The 21,742-nt window shown below is 44.9% G+C and overlaps 1 protein-coding gene and 1 long non-coding RNA gene across 2 annotated transcripts; both read right to left on the minus strand.

Moving 5' to 3' along the window:
• Nucleotides 1-367: 367 nt before the first annotated feature.
• On the minus strand, nucleotides 368-656 carry LOC309491346. The gene is made up of 2 exons (XR_014203046.1): nucleotides 447-656; nucleotides 368-415 (listed from the first exon to the last, which is right to left on the minus strand). It is a non-coding gene; the product is annotated as an uncharacterized lncRNA (long non-coding RNA).
• Nucleotides 657-14,140: 13,484 nt separating this feature from the next.
• Nucleotides 14,141-21,366, minus strand: prnprs3 (prion protein, related sequence 3). Its single transcript, XM_082160028.1, has 2 exons — nucleotides 21,231-21,366; nucleotides 14,141-17,412 (listed from the first exon to the last, which is right to left on the minus strand). The coding sequence occupies exon 2, from the start codon at nucleotides 17,408-17,410 to the stop codon at nucleotides 15,632-15,634; it is 1,779 nt and encodes a 592-aa protein (XP_082016154.1). The 5' UTR covers nucleotides 17,411-17,412; nucleotides 21,231-21,366; the 3' UTR covers nucleotides 14,141-15,631.
• Nucleotides 21,367-21,742: the final 376 nt, after the last annotated feature.

Genomic DNA, 21,742 nt, shown 5'->3' on the forward strand with positions numbered 1-21,742 from the left:
AGTAACCCGAGCACAAAAAGAACTACAAAATTTGACTGCTTTACGGCATACCTCACTTACTCCACCACCCCGCACCCCGCATTTCCTCAAATTCATGGTGGTATAGCGTGTGGTATGTTGTTGTCATGGCCGAAGCAGCAACGGAACCGAAGAAGGAAAAGGTTTTGTCGGAGGAGACTAGGAAGAGAAAAAGGGAGAGTGACAAAATCAAAGGCCGGTGAAGCAGTCGATTCTGTTCCCTACCGGAATTCCTGTTCCCCCTCAATGAGCCGTGTCTGCTGACAGCTCATGCGTCAAAGCCTTAATAAACCTTAATAAATCAAAGCCTTAATAAACATTACATTGAAATCGGTAATAACGTTTTAAATTTGAAAAGAAATAATCTGGATTGAATTGACAGATGGGGAAAAACTCGCTTCTAATAAAAAAAACAATAAAAAATAAACGCTTACATTTCGGGGAAAAATACAATCCTTTTTTAACCTTTTGGCTTCCCGTACATCCAGTTGTGCTTCTTGCTCGTATTCAGTTCTGATGGTACGTATGGTAACTCGGCAACTACGCATGATTTGTAGTATGATTGTGTAAAGGTAACAGGAATTCCGGTAGGGAACAGAATCGACTGCTTCACCGGACTAGGATCAATATTGGTCCAGCGTTCGAATAAATTAAATAATTTTTAATTATTCGAATATCTAATGATACAAATGCAAGAAATTTTTTTTTTAAAGCAATTCAAATGTGTTCTTATATCTTACAGAAACCGTGTTTCCACCGCAGGGACTATCCCCAGGACCTAGGGACTTTGAGGTGGTACTCTGTGTGTTTTGACTGCAGGAACCAGGGTTTAAATGAAGTTCCAGGTAAAAATTTCCCCCTCAGAAAGTCCCTGTGCAAGATAGTACTTTTTCAAAGTTCGGGAACTTTTGGGGGCGGGACTTGGCCACTGAACATGCTGATTGGTTGAGTTCATGCAGCATTTTAATTGGTTGACTCCATGCTGCATTTTATTTCAGTCAGCATTTTTTTTGCGGTCTGTTGCGGTGCGGGCAGTAAAAGTTGTTTGCAATTCGAATCAACAATGGAGTTTAAAAAATAGAACCGATGGACCGACGACGTGGTGCTGAGTCCCAATTCGCCTACTTGTACTACTACCTAAAAGTATGTACTTTTTTTGTGATGAAAAAGAGTATGCACGTTCTGGGACATACTTCAATGACGTCATGCAACGTGGTTGCCTAGTTACGCACACCGCGACTGTTAACAAAACATTTTACATTTCATTCATTCTTATATATCCAATATAATTTTATTTACTATTCCCATCTTTTTTTCCACAATACATTTACAATGTGTTTTACCAAATGTAGGAGTGAAGCGGCTGGTTCTGACGTTCATGTGCAAATGTGTGTAACGAAAGCTACTTATTTTCTGAGTTAAAATATTTAAAGTTTATAGTGTAACTATTATTTAACGTATGTTATACTTAATCTTATACTTATGTATAATACTTAAAAATACCCTGATGAAAATGAACCATGCTTTTACTATTGTAAAAGTGTAGTAACCATGTTTCTTTGGTTGGACTGATGTTAACATTTGTACAGCCACAGTATTACTACAAATAAGTCAGACAGAAACATCAAAAGAAATACATAAAAAAGACACTTGCATGACACTGTACTAGAGCCTTTTTATTTATTGTTTTGTAGCCTGCAATGAGGCGCTCAGTATCTTCATCGGACCCTACAAGATAAACACGGTACTTTTTTGGCACAACATAAACCCATTAATATTACGAGACAATAAAATATCACTTTAATTAGGGTTAAACATTTGAATTCTTACACTTAAAAACTGAGGGCACATCTCCGCTGCTGCATCCGACTGCCATGTCTACATCACCACCATCACCACAAAGCTCCTCCCTCCCGCACGCAATGGGTTGTGGGCAATATTAGCCGTTAGAGTGTGCATTGATCTGCACTTCGAATTCTAACCGGAAATAGTAGAGTAGACCATCCGGGAATCTTTGGAATACTCATTTCAACATACTACGATTTGGGACGTAGTAATTCTAGTTTCGCATACTAGGACGGATAGTTTGCGAATTGGGACTCAGCATAAGTTTATATGCGGAGGACGAAATCCAGCGGGAACTGAAAAGTCGCTATGTCACCAGACTAATTTGACTAAACTTCATGGTACTTCAGACTGCGATGGAAACGCAGACAACAACTGGGGCTTGTTCTTCGTACGTTGCTTATTATATCCGAGATCAAATCTGACACATCCAAGATGATATCATCGTGCTGCTAACCATGATCTGGCTAATCAGGTTCTTCGAACACACTTGCCGGATATGATTAGTAGGCTATAGCTGGATTGAGTTATCTGAGATAATTGCGCGTTCATGCGCTGGTTTAAAAGGGGATATGTATCGATAGTAGAAACACTGATCAGCAACGCTGCTATTGGCTGCTCAGCGTGGCCAAAGAGCGCGCACAGTTTTTCTCCTCAGCAGAGCAAGAACTAATAGTCGAAGTTAATTCGGAATTTTAATGTTTAATCAAAACGCCCGGGAACACCTCAAAGTCTGCAAAAGCCAGGAGAGAGGGCTGGCAAAAAGTAGCAGACAATTTAAATCCGTTAGATGTGGCCATGTTAGATGTTTTTATCACTTATTAGCCTATATATTTGTATTTTAATAATTGCATAATTACTTTGTTCATTGTAATGTCAGAGTCACCACACGAGAACATGGGAACAAACAAAAGTGAAGTACAAAAATATTCTACATAATGGTAATTTTTAGTTATATTATAGTCTCTTTTATAAAAGGCACTGTTAAATAAATGGTTGTCTGTTTATAAAAGCAACCAAGAAAAAGGCAAAAAAAAAAAAAAGAAAAGATCTTAGTACACTGCAAAATAATTTTTGCTGCATTAAATTAAGGCCGTATAGTAATTTCAACTGTTAAATCTTGAGTAATGATGAATTGCTTTGACTTGTGAAAGTGAAAACTGATAAACTTATGTTAATGTAAAAATATTTTGCCATGAGTTATTGATCACATTTTTCCCGAGTGTAGTTCATTGTAATGACATTATGTTTTCCTCTTTTGTGCACTTTTACATAATACACCAACACTTGTATCTGTTCCCAAGAAAGTGGTGGCTGAAATATGTGCAGTAAGTGGACATTTTCTAACTTTCCAAAGGAAAGAAAGTATAAGACTTTGTAATGTCCATTTGTTTCCATTGCACTGGACAGTGAATAAACCCTCTCAGATAACTGTCATATGGAGGAACTAGCCTACCTGCAAGTGCATAAATAACTTTACTTAATTTATACTTGTATGATTTATGGCTGCAATATAAGTTGCAGGATTCCACATCTACAGAAAGGCCTACAGAAGAGTCTGCACAGACAGAGGACACATAGGCCTACAGGTGGGCAGTGTAGAGCCAACTTTTCCTTTTTATTTGTTGCATGAGGCATGTGTCTAATATCTCTTGTTGCAGGCACTTGAACACTGGCTTTTCTTTACAAAGAACAATTGAAATAAAACTCAAGGAACTAAGCATATTTGTCTTTTATTAAACATTTAATGAAAAGGTTTTTTTGGGGTTTTTTTTTTTGCACTGTTGTGTAATATGGCACATGCAACAGTGTCACAGGCCCTGTCAGGTGTGCAACCCTCAGACTTTTCAGACACTGAAATCTTCCCTTTAGTTAGCCAAAGTTCATTTCATTATGTTGCCTTGTCCTGGCTAGAGCTGCATAACTGGTTTGGGTCAGGGAATGGGGCCATAAAACACCTGTCTGCAGGCAGGAACATGTCATAATCACCTATGAAAAAATGCAGTTCTGTTAGGATCAGCATAAGTGTATGTAATACAGTGAGCTTGATATTTAATTGTGGAACTTTCCTTACCACTTTCAAATAATGTGCATAAATGTGAATCTCTGAAAATTCTTAAGTCATGCACAGATCCTGGTCATTTTGCTTTCACATTTGTGATATGGAAGATTTTAGTTAAATGCCTTTTTTTTATTTGATATAATATTATTAATCTGGAATATTAAGAATCACAATAGTAACTGGGCTGCACATTTACATTGTGAACCCCCTTTCTGTTCACATAATCCCCTTCATTGAGGCCTTGATGACAGTCTATGGTAGCCTATAGTCTATGGTACCAATCACGTTAGTGAAGCCTGAGTGACATACTGTAATCGGCATGGTCATGATTGCATGATCTTCATAAAAAATTATGATAGCCTAAAAAAAAAATTTGCTTTAAAATAACTGCTTTACAACATTGGGTCTTCAGTGGCTTGGAAATGCCACAAAAAAACCTAAAACTGTTTTTTAAACCTAAAAGCGCCAGGTAAACTCCGAATGACACGACAGACAGCACTTTCCATCAAGTTCTCCACATCTCTATAGTGTAAAGGAAAGAGCCACTCGCAAATAATCTTAGGGCAATGCAAACAGTTTGTGCTGTAGTTAAAGCCCGACTCCGACAAGTCGAAAATAAATGTGCGTTTCCAACAAATGAATAATGTAAACGACAATCTCACGAGTCACGAGAAAAAAATATATATCTCAGAAAGTGCACTATCGCACTGCGCTGGACTTCCCGTATCAGCTCCGCTTATGAGCCGCAGTCTAACCCTGTTTACATGAAATAAGCTCCCGAGCAGGTTTAAGCTTACGGACCTGTTGCTATGACAGCAAGTCCAGGATGAGCTTCGAAGAACCAAACAATCCAAGATCATGCCAAATCGTCAACAATCAAATCCAGCTAAGTGAGTTAGCGACGTACAAAGAACGGGACCCAGGTCTGGGTGGGAAAGTTTCTGTGACAAATTGTTCCAGGTAGTTCCAGTGGAAACAGGGCTAGAGATGCGATTTTATAAAGTTTATACTCTTTAGTATATGTACAGAAATGGACTACAGTGAACATATTTAGACTGATTGTAAACCTTGTTTTTAGTCAGACAATTGAATATAACTTTCAAAAAGTCCAGTAAAAAAAACAGAAGCTGTCACAGTTTCAAGGCGACAAGAACAATCCTCCATAGGCCAGACTGTCCTTCGAAGGATGCAGCCTCTGAATCGGGACGCAGCTATCTAGTGTTCCCTTTCGTGGTCACTCCGAGTTACGTCGGATGACGACGATTGGGGTTTCGCTTAGAAGCCTATCACCTTCGAGTATATAAAACGAGCCAATGGCAATGAAATGCCATGGGTCTGCGGAATTTGCATAGCGTAACTCCGCCCGCCGCAGGGGGTATATAAGGAAGTACGCTGGCACAATGCAGATATGTTTTCGCTTCGGAGCCAAGAGTTTTCTTCACTCCTACAAGCTATTCTGTATCATCTTCACTCTACGAGACGAGCGGCTCTTCAGTGTGTTGGTGTGACGGCGTGTTCCAGCGAGATCGCATTGCCTGCTGCTGATCTGTGCAGTGATCTGCCGACAGTGTGTGTGTTTCTCCCTGGGCGCTTCAGCACTCTGCTGAGCTTTTCCTCTCTCTAAAAGAGCTGCACGCGGCACGTCTTTTTCAAGACGGCTCGCCCGTGTATTTACTGGATGTGGGCGCGTGATTCATCTGCCTAACGGTCACGAGCGCTGTTTCGCGTGTTGGGCTGATTCACGCTCGGCAGCGCTCGTGGGTGAGTCACGTTTTCTCTGCGGGAACGTGACCATCGCGATGTTTATAGATCGAGACTCAATGATCCCCGTGTGGGTAGGGTCCCCTCTGCCACACCCCAATCTATCTCTTCCTCGAGAGGGGATACTTTGGCTGGTGGCCAGGGTGATCTGAGGGTTACAGTGTGGCATAATACCGACGAGCATTCCTCGGGCCACGCCCCCCTCCACATCGCAAACCGTGGGGCTTCCGTGTGTACCTGGTTCTTCTTAGGGACCCAGTGTTTTCATTCGGGGCTCCAGCAGGTGGTGTCATGTCACTCACAGCATCACAAGGCGGGCTTGATTCCTCTGGAAATGAGGATTCGACTGCGTTGCCTCCCTCTGGAGTGTCAGCGTTAGTCGAGTCAGATCCAGAGCTGATGGCCATGCTTTCCCGGGCAGCTGAAAGCATCGGCTGGAGTGGCGCCGCCCTCCCCCTGAGCGCTGTAGGCTTCCCGGATGTGCATCAGGATGCTTCCGGCCCGCGGGCGTCCTCCGCCTTCGCTGCACTCGATCGCGTGGCGATCATGGGCTGTATGTTCTCTGTCACTATCGTGGCACAGGCATGCAGTGCTGTGTGTCGCCTTCGCCTTCGAGGCAGTGCTGACTCGGGAGTTCTGTCGGAACCGGCCGCAGTGGAACGCTAGTCCTTCCCTGGCCAACACTGACAGAACGCGGAAACTCGACCACGCCCCCTTGCTGGGACGCTATGCCTCCCATGCCCGGCTTGGTCGTTCCGCCGCGCACACTACTGACCTCGCTCTCGGGCGACATCGGTACCTGCGTGATCCTGGGTCAGGTGGTGTCCACTAGAGTGGTCCAGACATGGGCTCAGCCAGGTTGATGTGAGGGGGTCTGAGAATTCATTTTCTCAGCTCCCTCATGTCCCAGGCTGGGCTCCTCGGCGGTGTGGTTGAGGACTGTACCCTACAGTTTTTGACCCCCCCCCCCAGAAGCAGACTGAGGCCTTCTGCACCGACGGTCATCCGTCCGTGCGGTCTCCTTAGTCTGCTTCCCGCCGAGGCCACCTCCATGCGGCTCCTCCCCTCGGGCCTTCACTGGCCCTGAGCAGGAGGAGGTCGCAGGAGGGCGGCGCTGCCCGTCTCCGCCCCTTAGACTGCCACGCCAGCCTAAGCAGCACTCTTAAAAAGCCCCGCGGCCCGCTAAACGCCAGGCTAAGCGGCGCTCCTGAGACGGGCAGCTCAGGATTGGCTTTCTTTTCTCTACAGGAGGTGGTAGCAGGGCCACTCCTTCCCCCGGTGGAGGGCCGGGGGAGAATCTTTTGTTCTCCACTCCCCGCTGCTCGTCCCACGACGGGCAGCACCCTAATGTGGTTAAAGAAAGAATCGAAATTCCCAATCCTGAGCCTACAGAGTCAGAGGGCCGCAGTGCGCGCCACCCTCGGGTCCCGCCACTGCCGCCCTCCTCTGTCCCAGAGGTCTGGGATGACAGCACGCACCGCCCACGGGCCACGCTCCTCTCATCCCCCTCTGTCGCCAGACCCCTGCCAGAGCACGCCCCCGTGGGACGCGCGCCCTCCCCTGGCCTCCTCTGGCAGGACGCGGTTAATGACCGTGCCCCCGCACAGGGCCGCGATGCCACCCTCGCCGGTGCCGGTCATTCCGCCTCGCTGCCCCACCGACGGTACGTCTGTGGTTCGTATGACCCCGCTGGTGCACTTTCTGGAGGCCTGGCTAGAGCTTCCCAGACTGTCCCGCTGGGTCGCGAGAACCATCAGGCTCGGCTACGCGATTCAGTTCGCGCGATCTCCTCCCCGCTTCAGCGGAGTCCGCTTCACTATGGTCGGTGGCAATGCCCCTGTCATGAGAGCGGAGGTCGTCACCCTGCTGGCGAAGGGTGCGATCGAGATTGTCCCTCCAGCCGAAATGAAGTCCGGCTTCTACAGCCCTTACTTCATTGTACCCAAGAAGTCCGGTGGGTTACGGCCAATCCTCGACCTGCGCGTCTTGAACCGCTCCCTTCACAGGCTGCCGTTCAAGATGCTAACGGCCAAACACATCCTCCAGTGTGTGCGGCCGCAGGATTGGTTTGCAGCGATCGACCTGAAGGACGCCTACTTCCATGTCTCCATTTTACCTTGACACAGACCGTTTCTACGGTTTGCTTTCGAGGGGCAGGCATACCAGTACGCGGTTCTCCCTTTCGGGCTAGCCCTGTCTCCTCGCGTCTTTACGAAGGTCGTCGAGGCAGCCCTTGTTCCCCTTCGGGAACACGGGGTTCGCATCCTGAACTATCTCGACGACTGGCTTATCCTAGCTCACTCTCGAGACCAGGTTTGCGAACACAGGGACCTAGTGCTCCGGCACCTAGTCCGTCTGGGCCTTCGGGTCAACTGGGAGAAGAGCAAACTCTGCCCCGTGCAGAGGATCTCTTTTCTCGGTATGGAGATCGACTGCTGACTTGTCTTCGTCAGTTCGAGGACAAGAGTGCGGTTCCACTGAAACTTTTTCAGAGGCTCCTGGGGCATATGGCATCCGCAGCCGCAGTAACGCCGCTGGGATTGCTTCATATGAGACCGCTTCAGCTTTGGCTTCGCGATCGAGTCCCGAGGTGGGCATGGCAACACGGCACGCTCCGAGTCCCAGTGACTCCAGCCTGCCGTCAGACCTTCACCCCGTGGGCGAACCTCAATTTTCTACGGGCCGGAGTGCCCTTAGAACGAGTTTCCCGGCATGTTGTTGTGTCAACAGATGCCTCCAACACGGGCTGGGGCGCCATGTGCAATGGTCATGCTGCCGCGGGCTCCTGGACAGGACCCCAGCGCCTTTGGCATGTCAATTGCCTCGAGTTGCTGGCTGTACGTCTCGCCCTGCACCGCTTCCATGCGCTGCTCAGGGGCCAGCACGTACTAGTCCGATCAGACAATACCGCAACAGTAGCGTACATCAACCACCAGGGTGGTCTACGCTCCCGCCGTATGTCGCAACTCGCTCGCCACCTCCTCATATGGAGTCAGAAGCATCTGAGGTCGCTTCGAGCCATTTATATCCCGGGACACCTGAACCAGGCGGCCGACGAGCTGTCTCGAGTTCGGCCTCTTGCTGGAGAATGGCGACTCCATCCCCAGACGGCCCAGCTGATTTGGGATCAGTTCGGCGACGCACAGGTAGACCTGTTTGCCTCCCACGACTCGTCCCATTGCGACCTGTTTTACTCCCTGACCGAGGGCACGCTCGGCACGGATGCACTGGCGCACAGCTGGCCGCGGGGCCTACGCAAGTATGCGTTTCCCCCAGTGAGCCTTCTTGCGCAGACCTTGCGCAAGATCAGGGAGGACGAGGAGCAGGTCATTTTGGTTGCCCCGTATTGGCCCAACCGGACCTGGTTCTCCGAACTAGTACTCCTCGCGACAGCACCTCCCTGGCCAATTCCTCTGAGGAAGGACCTCCTTTCTCAGGGACGGGGCACCTTATGGCACCCTCGTCCCGATCTTTGGAACCTCCATGTGTGGCTCCTGGACGGGACGAGGCAGGTTTGAGTACCCTACCACCTGCGGTGGTGGCTACCATCACTTCCGCTAGAGCATCGTCCACGAGACATGCCTATGCGTTGAAGTGGAACCTCTTCGTCAACTGGTGTTCTTCTAAACATCAAGAACCCACGAAATGCCCGATCAGTGTCGTGCTTTCCTTCCTGCAAGAAGGGTTGGAGCGAAGGCTGTCTCCCTCCACCCTGAAAGTGTATGTTGCCGCCATTGCCGCACATCACGAAGCAGTTGATGGTAAGTCTCTGGGAAGGCACGACCTGATCGTCAGGTTCCTGAGGGGAGCGAGGAGACTAAATCCTCCTCGTCCTCCCTTCGTACCCTCTTGGGACCTCTCAGTGGTTCTAACTGCCCTGCAGAGTGCTCCATTTGAGCCTTTACAGTCAGTGGAGCTTAAGTTCCTGTCAATGAAGACAGCGCTCCTGGTTGCATTGGCCTCCATCAAGAGGGTAGGGGACCTGCAGGCATTTTCGGTTGACGAAGCGTGCCTGGAATTCGGGCCGGCTAACTCTCACGTGATCCTGAGACCCCGGCTTGGATACGTGCCCAAGGTTCCTACCACACCCTTTCGAGACCAGGTAGTGAACCTGCAAGCGCTGCCCTTGGAGGAGGCAGACCCAGCCTTGGCACTGCTCTGTCCAGTACGCGCCCTCCGTGATTACGTAGACAGAACGCGGTGTTTCAGGACCTCAGACCAGCTCTTTGTCTGTCATGGTGGGAAGCTGAAGGGAAAGGCTCTCTCAAAGCAAAGGTTATCCCACTGGATAGTGGATACCATTGCTTTGGCATACCAGCAGCAAGGTCGTCCGTGCCCCCTTGGTGTGAAAGCCCACTCCACACGTAGTGTGGCTTCCTCTTGGGCTCTAGCGCATGGCGCCTCGCTAACAGACATTTGTAGAGCTGCAGGCTGGGCGACACCCAACACATTCGCGAGATTCTATAATCTCCGAGTAGAGCCAGTTTCTTCTCATGTACTCGCTTCAACCAGCCGGTGCTAGATTCTGCTCAGGTGTCTTCGCTTGCTCGCCATTCCTCTCCACGGACGGGATACGTGCGATATTTCTCTCAGGTGAGTCTGATAAGCTCTGAGTTTCCTCCAGCACTGGTTACGTCAACGCCTGAGTTATGCCAATCTGTCATAACGCAGCTTTTGCGCTTGACTAAGTGCCTCCATGTGCATGGTTCCCCCTCTGGGCGACCCCCACATGTGTATTCCACTGTAAGTCTCCTTGTGAGCGTGTGTCTTTCCCTTGGCAAGCCACCTTGCCACCCCTGGGGTTTAAAATTCCACCTGCGGCTGGACACCCCAGTGATTTTCCATATGCAGCCCTCTGGGTCATATGTGTATTCTAAGTCCCCCCCATCAATGGCTGGGCATATTTGCATATTTCTCTCTGGAGATATGCTTCCCAGTGTACCTTGGTATCCCTGTGTTAAGTAGGACTCCTTCGTTCGTGCTAGTCTCACAACAGGGAGCTCAGACTTACGCAGGGCACTGGAAGACAGCCGAGGTGGCGTGATTAGACTGGAACCCCAATCGTCGTCATCCGACGTAACTCGGAGTGACCACGAAAGGGAACGTCTCGGTTACGGATGTAACCCTCGTTCCCTGAGTGGGAACGGAGACGTTACGTCTTCCTGCCACTTCCGCTGTACCGCTGAAAAACGCCTGGGGCTAGTCTCGGCTCCTCAGCGAAGACATATCTGCATTGTGCCAGCGTACTTCCTTATATACCCCCTGCGGCGGGCGGAGTTACGCTATGCAAATTCCGCAGACCCATGGCATTTCATTGCCATTGGCTCGTTTTATATACTCGAAGGTGATAGGCTTCTAAGCGAAACCCAAATCGTCGTCATCCGACGTAACGTCTCCGTTCCCACTCAGGGAACGAGGGTTACATCCGTAACCGAGACGTTTTCCTACCTCGTTACTGGAAGCACACCTGATTCAACTCATCAGCTTGTTAGTAGACTTTGCGCTGTGTTCGGAATTGCCACCTGTACCCTCATTCACTATTCCCTACATTACTTCACTAATATAGTCCACTTGAAGGAGGGAATGAAAACGAGAGAGTGAATTCAGACACTGACTGTGCCGAAACTGCTGCCGCAAAAATAATCATTTGAAACTTTGCAAGCTGGTGTTGGAGAATTTTCTTTGTCTCATCTGTGTCACACATGAAGCTGTGAAGCTGCTTTGATACAATCTGTATTGTGAAAAGCGCTATACAAATAAACTTGACTTGACTTGACTTGACATGAATCCTATTCAAATGCATGATATGAATATTAGGGAAACTAGGCCTAGAATATGGGAGGCCCAAAAGCAGGGGAAACGAAGGCCTAAAATCATGGGAAACAGAGAAAACAGGTCAAAGGGGACAAAATGATGGGAAACACTGAACCTGTCAAAAGTGTTTATGAGGAAAAGGTTGTGTGAGGACAGGATAAAAACTGGGTGAAAGGTAGTCTAAGGACAAGAGTGGAAAAGTACCCAAAAAAACATATATGAAATCATATTTAAAAAAGCGCATGCGCCAGTATGGCCACCAATAGAAATTGGACATTAATGCAGGTGTTTCTAATCGTGGCGACGTGACGTGGAGGAGCAAAGAGAAAAAGATAACTATGTTAACGCTAATTGGACACCAAGTGAGGAAATTGGACACCAAGGGATGAGAAAAAAGGTATAAGATCTGAAAGAAAACCATTGTAAAATTAGATGTCCAGATGGCCAGCCGGCGTCTCACTTTGTTGTTTGTACAATAAAGTTTATTTTTCTGGGACCTGAAACTTCGACTCTGAAAGATTTCTTCAGACATTGAAGACCTGAACCAAAGATAGAGAATTGGCCACAACACTGGCAGCTTTAGTAGTAAGATGAAAAGATTTATCTTGAGCTCTGTCATGGAAACTAGCATTGGCAAACTTTAATTAAAAAATTTAATAATCAATTAAAAAGGAATTATACCTGCATAATATTGTGCTGGACCAGCGGTTTGGAAAAAGTTGATTATGGCAGCGCAGTAGCATGGTTAAAACCAGACCATTCTCAGTAGTAACTGAGTTATGGTCTGGCAAAGCTTGAGCTTCATTAATAACTCATTTCCAAAGGGGCGTCACCAACGGACGTCGCTCAAATGTCTCTGGGCGCAATTGGATAGACCTAAAACCAATCAGAGCGATCGTCATCGTGTAAAGCCATATGCTGCGTCCCAATTCACCTAAGTTACACTACGCCATAAAAGTATGTACTCTTTTTTTGAAGAAAAGGTATTTACTTTTGAATGTGTAGCAAAAAAGTAGGCAAGCTTTGGGACATACTACTTCGTCGTCTTAATCGGACGGATCTGTCGCGTGCATCCTGTCACGTAAACTGCCCTGTCAATCATCTTGTCACAGTTAAAATCCTCTATTAAATCTAATTTTATTTCCTACTGTTTCGGAGAGAAATGTAGTAGCACGTTCATCTGCCAGTGGGTCTTTCATGGAGACTGTCCTCATGTGTTTGCAATTTGAATATAATAATGCATTTAAAAGTTGGTGCGCTTCACCAACGGACGTCGCTCAAATGCCTCTGGACGCAATTGGATAGACCTAAAACCAATCAGAGCGATCGTCATCGTGTAAAGCCCGCCTCAACGTTTCTGATTGGTGCCTCGATTTGGACGGATTAGAAATCGGCTTGAATGGGCTCTTTGCCAGACTACTTGCAGAGCAAATCTAAATTTGCCAGAAGTTTGTCTGGGTTTTCCCAGGCTGGCATGGACCAGTGGTAGAACTCCAGCTGTGGAAATTACATTGTCATCCATTTATGCAGTTTTATGAGATCACAAGATGAGGACCTCAAGATCTGGGATATTATGACCTTTAACCAATTTGAACCAACAATGGTCCTCTGATTTCTCTGAAAATTCACATGATCATTTTCAGTTGAGTTGGAAAAATGTGCGTATATATACACAATCTCTTGTTAGGTGTGAGAATCTTTGAGTCTTTAGTTTTCTTTCATGGCCAGTGTCCTCTTTTTGGCATGTGGTTTTGTATTATATGCATTGCTAATACCTTCTTTGCTGAGACGGCATGTTGCAGTAACCATCTATATCCGATTCGGCACACTACATAAAAACTCAAAATGCACTTTGACCCCTTCTGAGCGATCATCTCAATGGCATCTTGCTGAAGGAAAAGCCTGTCAAGATGTTCCTAAATTGTTTGTCGGCTCTCAAATTGCATCATTAACAAAAACATATTGTGTTCTATATTTGTGTATGTGTGATTCTGCCTGATTAACCACAGTAATGATCTCCAAATAGGGGATTTTTATCTCCTGTGATCCTGTTAGACTTCATCCCAAGGGTTAACTTGTATTCTAAAAAACACAGGTGAAGATAAATGGTTCTGATAGGTATGCCCTTGCATGTCACAATTAGCCCTGTATTTGGATTCTGTCACTACTCCTAATAGTCTTATAGTCGCACAGGGCTTATGGTTTTCCACTTTGGGTACATTTAAGCTTTTAATTAGTTAGCCAGTCTCATTATGAATGGGTGCATATGTCAACTTGAGGAAATCAGGTACACTTGAACAAATATCAAAGGGGGGAAAACAACAACAAAAGGACTCCTCCAAGACCAACTATCACAACACACTGAACATTTAGCTTACCTGAAACCATAATAGACATTTTGTTCTCATCGGCTTTTGCTTCAGGGACCGGATTCTACATTTGACATCAAGTGATGTCTGTAAACAAAACATTATCATGAACTGACATACTAGCCTCAATTAAATGTTAAAACTATGTTTAGCCTCGTTCTAAGTGGGTTATTTTAGTTTTGTTCAGGGTTTTCAAAGAAGAGGGCTATTAGATCCTATTAGATTACCTTTTTTCTAGAAAATATCAAATGAAAATAGGCAGACACGCAACTTAAGGTGCATTTAATCACTTTAATTCCAGTGACGGTAACATTATACACACTTTCAACATTCACAACATCTCAAAAGCATAATATGCAGCTGAGTAACAATAAGGCATTAAGCATTGCCTTCTGCTGATTATCCAGTGGTTGCCACAGTCCCTCTAGATCAGGGGTTCCCAGCCACCCAAACACTGCACATTTTGCATTGTCTCCTTAATCAAACACACCCAATTCAGGTCATCGGCTCATTCGTATGGACTTCAAGATCTGAAATAGGTGTCAGACAAAGGAGAGATTCAAAAATGTGTGTGTGTGGTGTGTGTGTGTGTGGGGTGGGGTGGGTGGGGAGGAGGGGGTCCAAGAACGTGGTTGAGAACCCCTGCTCTAGATAAATGATTTAGCAAGTGCCAAGCTGGGCTGATAATCTAATTGAATGTTCGGCAGTAATATTCAGAGAAACCACAGCACCAAGCTACTAATAAAGATCCAACTTTATATAAAATATTGTTTTATCTCAGTGAGCAGTGGATGAGCTGCATGAGTGTTTCTGTCATAGTACGTCTGATATGAATGAAACTGATACGCAGGAGTATTATCGTACATATCTAGTTGAAACCAAACGGCTATGATTACATAAACGTTCACAAAGGAGCCTTTCACACAAAGTGTTTAAAAGCTTAATGTCTTTCAGCTTGATACGGCAATATAAAAACACAGTGTTATTACTGCAAAAGGTTAATTGGTCAAAGATTTTTGTGTGGTGCATGTTTATATAGAAAAACAATTGAGTTAAACGCAAAATAATGCTCTGTATGAACGGCCCCGGAGAAGTAAAAATAACAAAACCAACAGTGGAGGACTTTGAAAAGACATTTAAATGTTTCATAATATTAATTAAAAATAAATAAGTACATCAGTAGAATGTTAATCCGTAAGTCAACAGTCTAAACAATCTAAATAAAAATACAAGTAATTTCAATTTCAACTACGCAAGTAGAAGTGCCATCATAAGGACAGAACTGGAAGCCACCATTTCATGTCGTAAAAAATAATCATGGTTTGTAGTAACAGCTGTTGCTAGAAGAAAACAATGACTCAAATGCCAATGCCGTGCGCAACGTTTAACCTGGAGATAATAAAGTGTTCATGCAGTATGCTGTCTTGGAAGAGAAGTAAGTGTTCATCAAACCACATGCAAGAAGGAGGCAGTGATGGAAGGTGAATGGTGTAGAAAAACTTCTGGAAACTACTAAAAAAATGTAGGCTCGTGTCAAATTGTTAGGTGGCTCATGTTGCAATTTAGTGGAGTACCTATCGAGGAGTCATTGTGAGAAGTGAAAGTACTTTCTGCCGAATCTTCAAGTAGTCCTTTGAGAATGCCTCGTCTTAAGTCTCTACAACATCCAAGACAAATCCTTCAAATTATATGTGATGGGTGTAAGCGGTCCATTTCTCAGTCTGACTCAATGGCTTTATGGGGTTTATCCTTTTCTAGAATGTCAGTGTAGCAGGCAACTGAAGATAAGAGACAGAATGCTCGTAAAGAGTAGCATGACTCCATGGCCAAGGGGTCCAGGTAAATCACCACTATTAGCGTTGGGTTTAGTATCCACGGCACTGCGATCCTGCACCTGTTTTTCTGCATGATGTTCCGCATAGGCCATGTACAGCTCGACACATCGTCGTGCTTTCATTTGCTCAATTAGTACAGGATATCCAATCTCCATAATGCTAACAGTGTCGCTGTCATCATCACTGGCTTCTGCTTCTCTTTCCTGGGTCTGCTTTTGAGGTTGACTGGATATTTCGGCTGGGTTTGAGCTTATAAATGAAGGGGCATCTGTACTGGCTCTTTCAGCAGTGCTGTTGTTGCTTGTGGCATTTTCTTGAGCGCCATTAGGATCATCTCCTACTTCTGCTGCTTGAGCCTCAAAGAGGTCAATGGATCTCCTTGGTCTTTCTTCCCGAAGCAAGTCAGTCCTCTTCATACACTTGTCCATGTACTTCTCATAGGACTCTGGTGGAGGATTCTGGAAGATGTCATAAGGGTTACCATTTCCTTGTCCTGTAGAGGCCGATCCTGCTTCGCCTCTAGAGGTCGATCCTGCTTCGCCTGGCTTGCCGCCTGGGGAGTTAGGGTTTCCATTCACGTTACCTTCGGGGGGAGTTTGGCCATAACGTTTGTACATGTAGTTATTGTAGTAGTATTCCTCCTGTGGATTGTTGAAATTGAAGCGGGGACGAGGGAAACTTCCCAGGCCATATCCCAGAGCCATACCGGCCACCGCCCCTACGCCAGCAGCCATAATCGCCTGCTTGCCAAAGCCCCTTGAATTGCTATTAGGGGCCATTCCCATGCCCTGCACTGACTGGGCAAAAGGTGATCTGCCCCCTTGCCCATAGCCACCATAATTGCCCCCATAGCCAGGGCTCATGATTTTGTTGTTGGGATTCCAGTAAGGATACTGTGCTGCTCCTGGATATCCACCTGCCCCTGCACCTGCAACACCTCCACCAAACTGGTTAGGGCTGGAACCTCCTCGTACTGGATAACCTGGATAAGAGCCTCCAGCTGGATAGGGGTTTCCTCCGGCTTGTCCAGGATACCTGTTGGAACCTGCTCCCCCTGGGTAGCCACCCTGTGCTGGGTAACCACCTTGCGCTGGGTAGCCACCTTGGGCTGGATAACCACCTTGGGCAGGATTTCTACCTTGGGCTGGGTAGCCACCTTGGGCTGGGTAGCCACCTTGGGCTGGATAACCACCTTGGGCTGGATAACCACCTTGCGCTGGGTAGCCACCTTGGGCAGGGTTTCTACCTTGGGCTGGGTAGCCACCTTGGGCTGGGTAGCCACCCTGGGCTGGGTAGCCACCCTGGGCTGGGTAGCCACCTTGGGCTGGGTAGCCACCCTGGGCTGGGTTGCCACCTTGGGCTGGGTATCTACCTTGGGCTGGGTTTCCTTGACCTGGATTAGAGCCAGCTGGTGGATATCTGCCCTGGCTTGGGTACCCGCCTCCACCGGGATAGGGGGGTGGATTCTGGTTTGGTACTTGAGGTTGGCGAGGATAGTTTCCAGGGGCCGAGTGTGTCCCATGTGAGGTGCCTTTACTGCTGCTGCTGCCACCTTTGCTGGTGCCACCTTTGCTTCCTGTGCTGCTTCCACCTTTGTTTGAGCCAATTTTGCCCAAGCTAAATCCGCCTTTACCGCCCCCGCCTCGTTTGGCCAAAACGGACACCACAAGAGCCAGGCAGAGAAACAGTACAGTTAGGCGACCCATCTCTGTGGAAAAAAGAGAGAGAGGTTCAATGAAAAGAATTAAAGATCATCGTTGAAAACATCCTATTTCCCCGACGAGCACGCGGGAGAGAACATAGCCTTGGGCTTGAGAGAGGCACTGGCTGCATGGGACCTGAGTGCGCAGCGTCAGGTCGCTATCACAACAGACAACGGCACTAACGTTGTCAAATCGGTGGAGCTTAATTAGTGGACTAGGTTCCAATGCTTTGGGCAGAGACTTCATCTGGCCATCGTTAAGTTAAATTGATTTCATCTTTTGTTATTAGGCTACAGCAAATATTTTATACCATTGTACTTTTAAGAGTACAATAGTCGGCATAGAGAATTACGACATCAAATTTAGTGCCGCCTCCGACGGACGACAAAACTATCGACTAGTCACACGTATGCTCGATACCTCTTATCGGCACGGTTCTGTTGCAGGATCCCAGCCTGCATCCATTCTCAAAGCGTTAGATAGTGATGCGCGGATCACGTTATACCCGCGGATACTGCAGATAATCTGCGACTGCCAAGTTATAAAAAATAACAAATTCATTTCGGGTGCGTCGCAGGCCGATGAGATATGTTGTTTTATTAACAAGGTTCGGGAGGAACACGTTCTAATGATCAAACAATCAAGTCATTCCAACCAGCTGTCAGCAATAAGTAATCAGCAGGTCCACTCAATCAGCATGATTAAAAGGGCTATAAATACACACAGTCGACTCACCCATATTCCTCGACAGTTTTCAGCATCCCTCCACCACCCCATCTCCTCACACTTGCCTGGTTATCTTCCTAACCAAGAGATACGGGGGGAGTACTCTGGGTTCGGGCCCAATTTCCGAGCTCGGAGCCCTCCCCCCGGACAGCACGCCAAATACGCATAACTATTTATTCTCTGATCATTTGTAAGTGTGAAATAAATGACTAATGTAAGACACAGAACTCTCTTGTTTCATGGTAAAACGCAACGAACGTGCGTCACTTACTTTTGTTTTGAACAACGCATTTCTCTTCAGGGAAAAGCAATCAAGGAAAACATGCCTAGAGATCCTTCTAGTGGTTCACCTCTCAAGTGATAAGTAGAGCTTTTTAGAAAGAGGGGTTACACTTTATTTTAAGGCGTCATTGTTACAGTGTAATTAATATATTTAAGTACTAAGTAATATTAAGCAACTACATACTTACAATAGGGTTAGGGTAGGATTAGGATTTGGTTGAGGGTTAGTTGCATGTAATTATACATAATTTAGTGTAATTACTATGGTAAGTACATGTAACATATGTAACAAGGACACTGTAAAATAAAGTGTTACCGAAAGAGGATTTGGAAGTAGCCTACCAGTTGTTGCTTTGTTTTTTTAAATGTCCAACGACAGTTTTAGTGGTTTGATTGAGTGAACCACACATTTAGGCCTATATCCAGTTTCCTTTTTGAAAGAGTTTGTACAAAGCATATGTTTGTTTGGACAGAATGTTCAAAATATCTTATTTTCATGAACATACAAATTTTCTTATTTCTTATTCTATTTATTTTATTTAGCTGTAGAACACGAGACAAGAGACAAGTTTGCCATTGAGACAAGAACAAGTTTGCAGTAATGCAAAGATGTTATTATTTTTTTATTTATTATTTTAATTTGAAAACACTGCATTTAGTTGTTGTTGTTAGTTTGAGTTGAGAAATACATATCTCAGCATTATCAGTAATCTGTGTGCATTTTCCTTGAGAACCAAGCAAGTTAACTCATGATACCATTTGTTTATTATATCTCAATCGCAATATTGACTTCAATAATCACAATATGACATTTTCCCCAAATCGTGCAGCACTAAAACACACTCACTAAATAGCAAGGAATATATAAGACACTAGCCTGGTTAAAACCAGACCATTCTCAGTAGTAACTGAGTTATGGTCTGGCAAAGCTTCATTAATAACTCATTTCCAAAAGGGCGTCACCAACGGACGTCGCTCAAATGCCTCTGGGCGCAATTGGATAGACCTAAAACCAATCAGAGTGATCGTCATCGTGTAAAGCCCGCCTCAACGTTTCTGATTGGTGCCTCGATTTGGATGGATTAGAAATGGGCTTGAATGGGCTCTTTGCCAGACTACTTGTAGAGCAAATCTAAATTTGCCGGAAGTTTGTCTGGGTTTTCCCAGGCTAATAAGACACTATTTACAGCTTTGGAATCTGCAGAAGGTAAATGAAAGCTGGATGGCCCACAGTGACAGACAATGATTATGCTTTACATTTTTTTTAAGCAAGTAAGCAAGAATTCAATCATAAAAAACTTAATTATATTATCCCCACTGAGCTACACGAACCTTTCCTAATTAACACGGAAATAAACATTAAGAAACTGACACTTCAGATTTAAGAGTTTAAAAGTGTCAATGTAGCTCCATATAAAAGAGACTGTGTTTACTGGGCCTGTATCTCAGCACCTATAAGTCAAACGCCCAATTACACATTTAAGATTTTCAAACTTCAAACATCCAGTTTCCAAATTATCTCAAAATTGGAGATTTTACTAAAAAATGTTGTAGCTTCCAAACTAAAATTCCAGGTTCATCAGATTTTTATAATAGTTTTAGGGTAGCAAATGAACACATTAAAACCACACACACACACACACACACAATGAATGTTAGGGTGGGGCAAGTTTTTTGCCTTTTATATTATAACATTTTAAATGTCCATTGCCCTTTGTGAGTTTGCCCCATATAGTGTAACATTAATAGGGTCAACATGAACTGTATATATATATAATATAATATAATATGAAGAGTTTAGATGCAAAAGCTTCTAAGTGCCATCTGAAAATTTCTTCTAGAATGATCTTTTTTTATTTATTTTTTTATCAAGGTCGTATATTAAGTTAAGTAATTTCACTTAAATGGCAATTAATAGGTAATTTTCATTGCCATTTAAGGGAAATTACTTAACTTTAAATATATGAGCTTGATCAAAATGATCATTCTAGAAGGACATTTCAGATAGCACTTAGAGGCTTTTGCATCTGAACTCTTTATATTATATTATATATATATAGTAATGGTCAATGGTATTTTTTTTTTTGGAGTAAAGACGTTATAGTTTGGAGCAATATTTGACAATTATGACAAATAGTCACTGGAATAAAAAAACGTGACTTGCCCCCTAATGTGCTCAGATTTGTCCACAAATGTATGACGTCACAGTGTTTTATTTCACTATAATTGTCTAGTGTAACAACCCATCATGCTCATCTGAGTATCTTATTACATGCCCGAGGACAAACGTATTTACAGTCATTACAACGGTTAGTGTGTATCGGTCTATTAATCTCTATGGGTGTGTGTCTCTCTCGTTGAATGGAGGCCATTTCTAACATCTATTCGCGGATTTATGTAAGGATGCGATAAACAAAATCCATCTAAATACTCATATTTGATATATCGGAATGTATCAAACTAAATAAATTATCACCTAACGTAATCATATCACCAATAACAACAACAACAACACGCAGTCTATTTTATTTTCCTTTTATACAACATATTATTTAATCGTTCATGGGTGATGAATGTGTTGAATATTATATGTAAATATTGGAAGTCGATATGCCATTATATAATTAATGTAAACAAAATCTGGGCCTCTGGTCGCGCGCAAATTCACAATGCTTTAAATAGCGGACCTATAATTAAGCGTGTTAACTGCACCTGTTATTATAAAGCAAAATGAGTAGCTCCAAACCAGTGACTAATCATAACATAATAGCTCTGTTTTCATTAATAAGAAACCGTGTTTTAATAGTTTACGTACCTTGTGTGTTGATTTCAGAGCGTTGTCCTGGGTGAACGTGTTCCCTGGGAAGCGCGACGCCGTTAATGACGATGAAACTTTCCACTGCTGTGCGCGCTCACGAGACGAGGAGCTGCCGCCATCTGCGCATGCGTACTGGTCGTAATCCTTCCTCTGACACCATTTACCAGAACTGTCGTGGGGATTCTCGGCAGATCTTAATCATGGTAACTTAATTTATTTATTCATTTAGCATGAACATAACCTTATAAATGTTCAATAAAACAGCAGAAGTAGTACGTTTCGTTCCCATTCATTCCTACTTTGCAGTAGGTTTCAATGTCTCCATATATAATACGTTTTTCAACATAAAAATAAAAGGAGTTTATTTAAATTATTGTGGGGGTTTTTTTCCCCGAAAGCTTTTTAAAGCAAGGAATTGCAACTGATGCTTTGTATCCAGATTGCCTTATCAAATCACATTAATCATAAAACAACCATTTAAATCATAAACAACAAATCACATCAACCAT

Source organism: Leuciscus leuciscus (genome assembly GCF_965113295.1).
Source record: "Leuciscus leuciscus genome assembly, chromosome: 25".
NCBI classification, from domain to species: domain Eukaryota; kingdom Metazoa; phylum Chordata; class Actinopteri; order Cypriniformes; family Leuciscidae; genus Leuciscus; species Leuciscus leuciscus.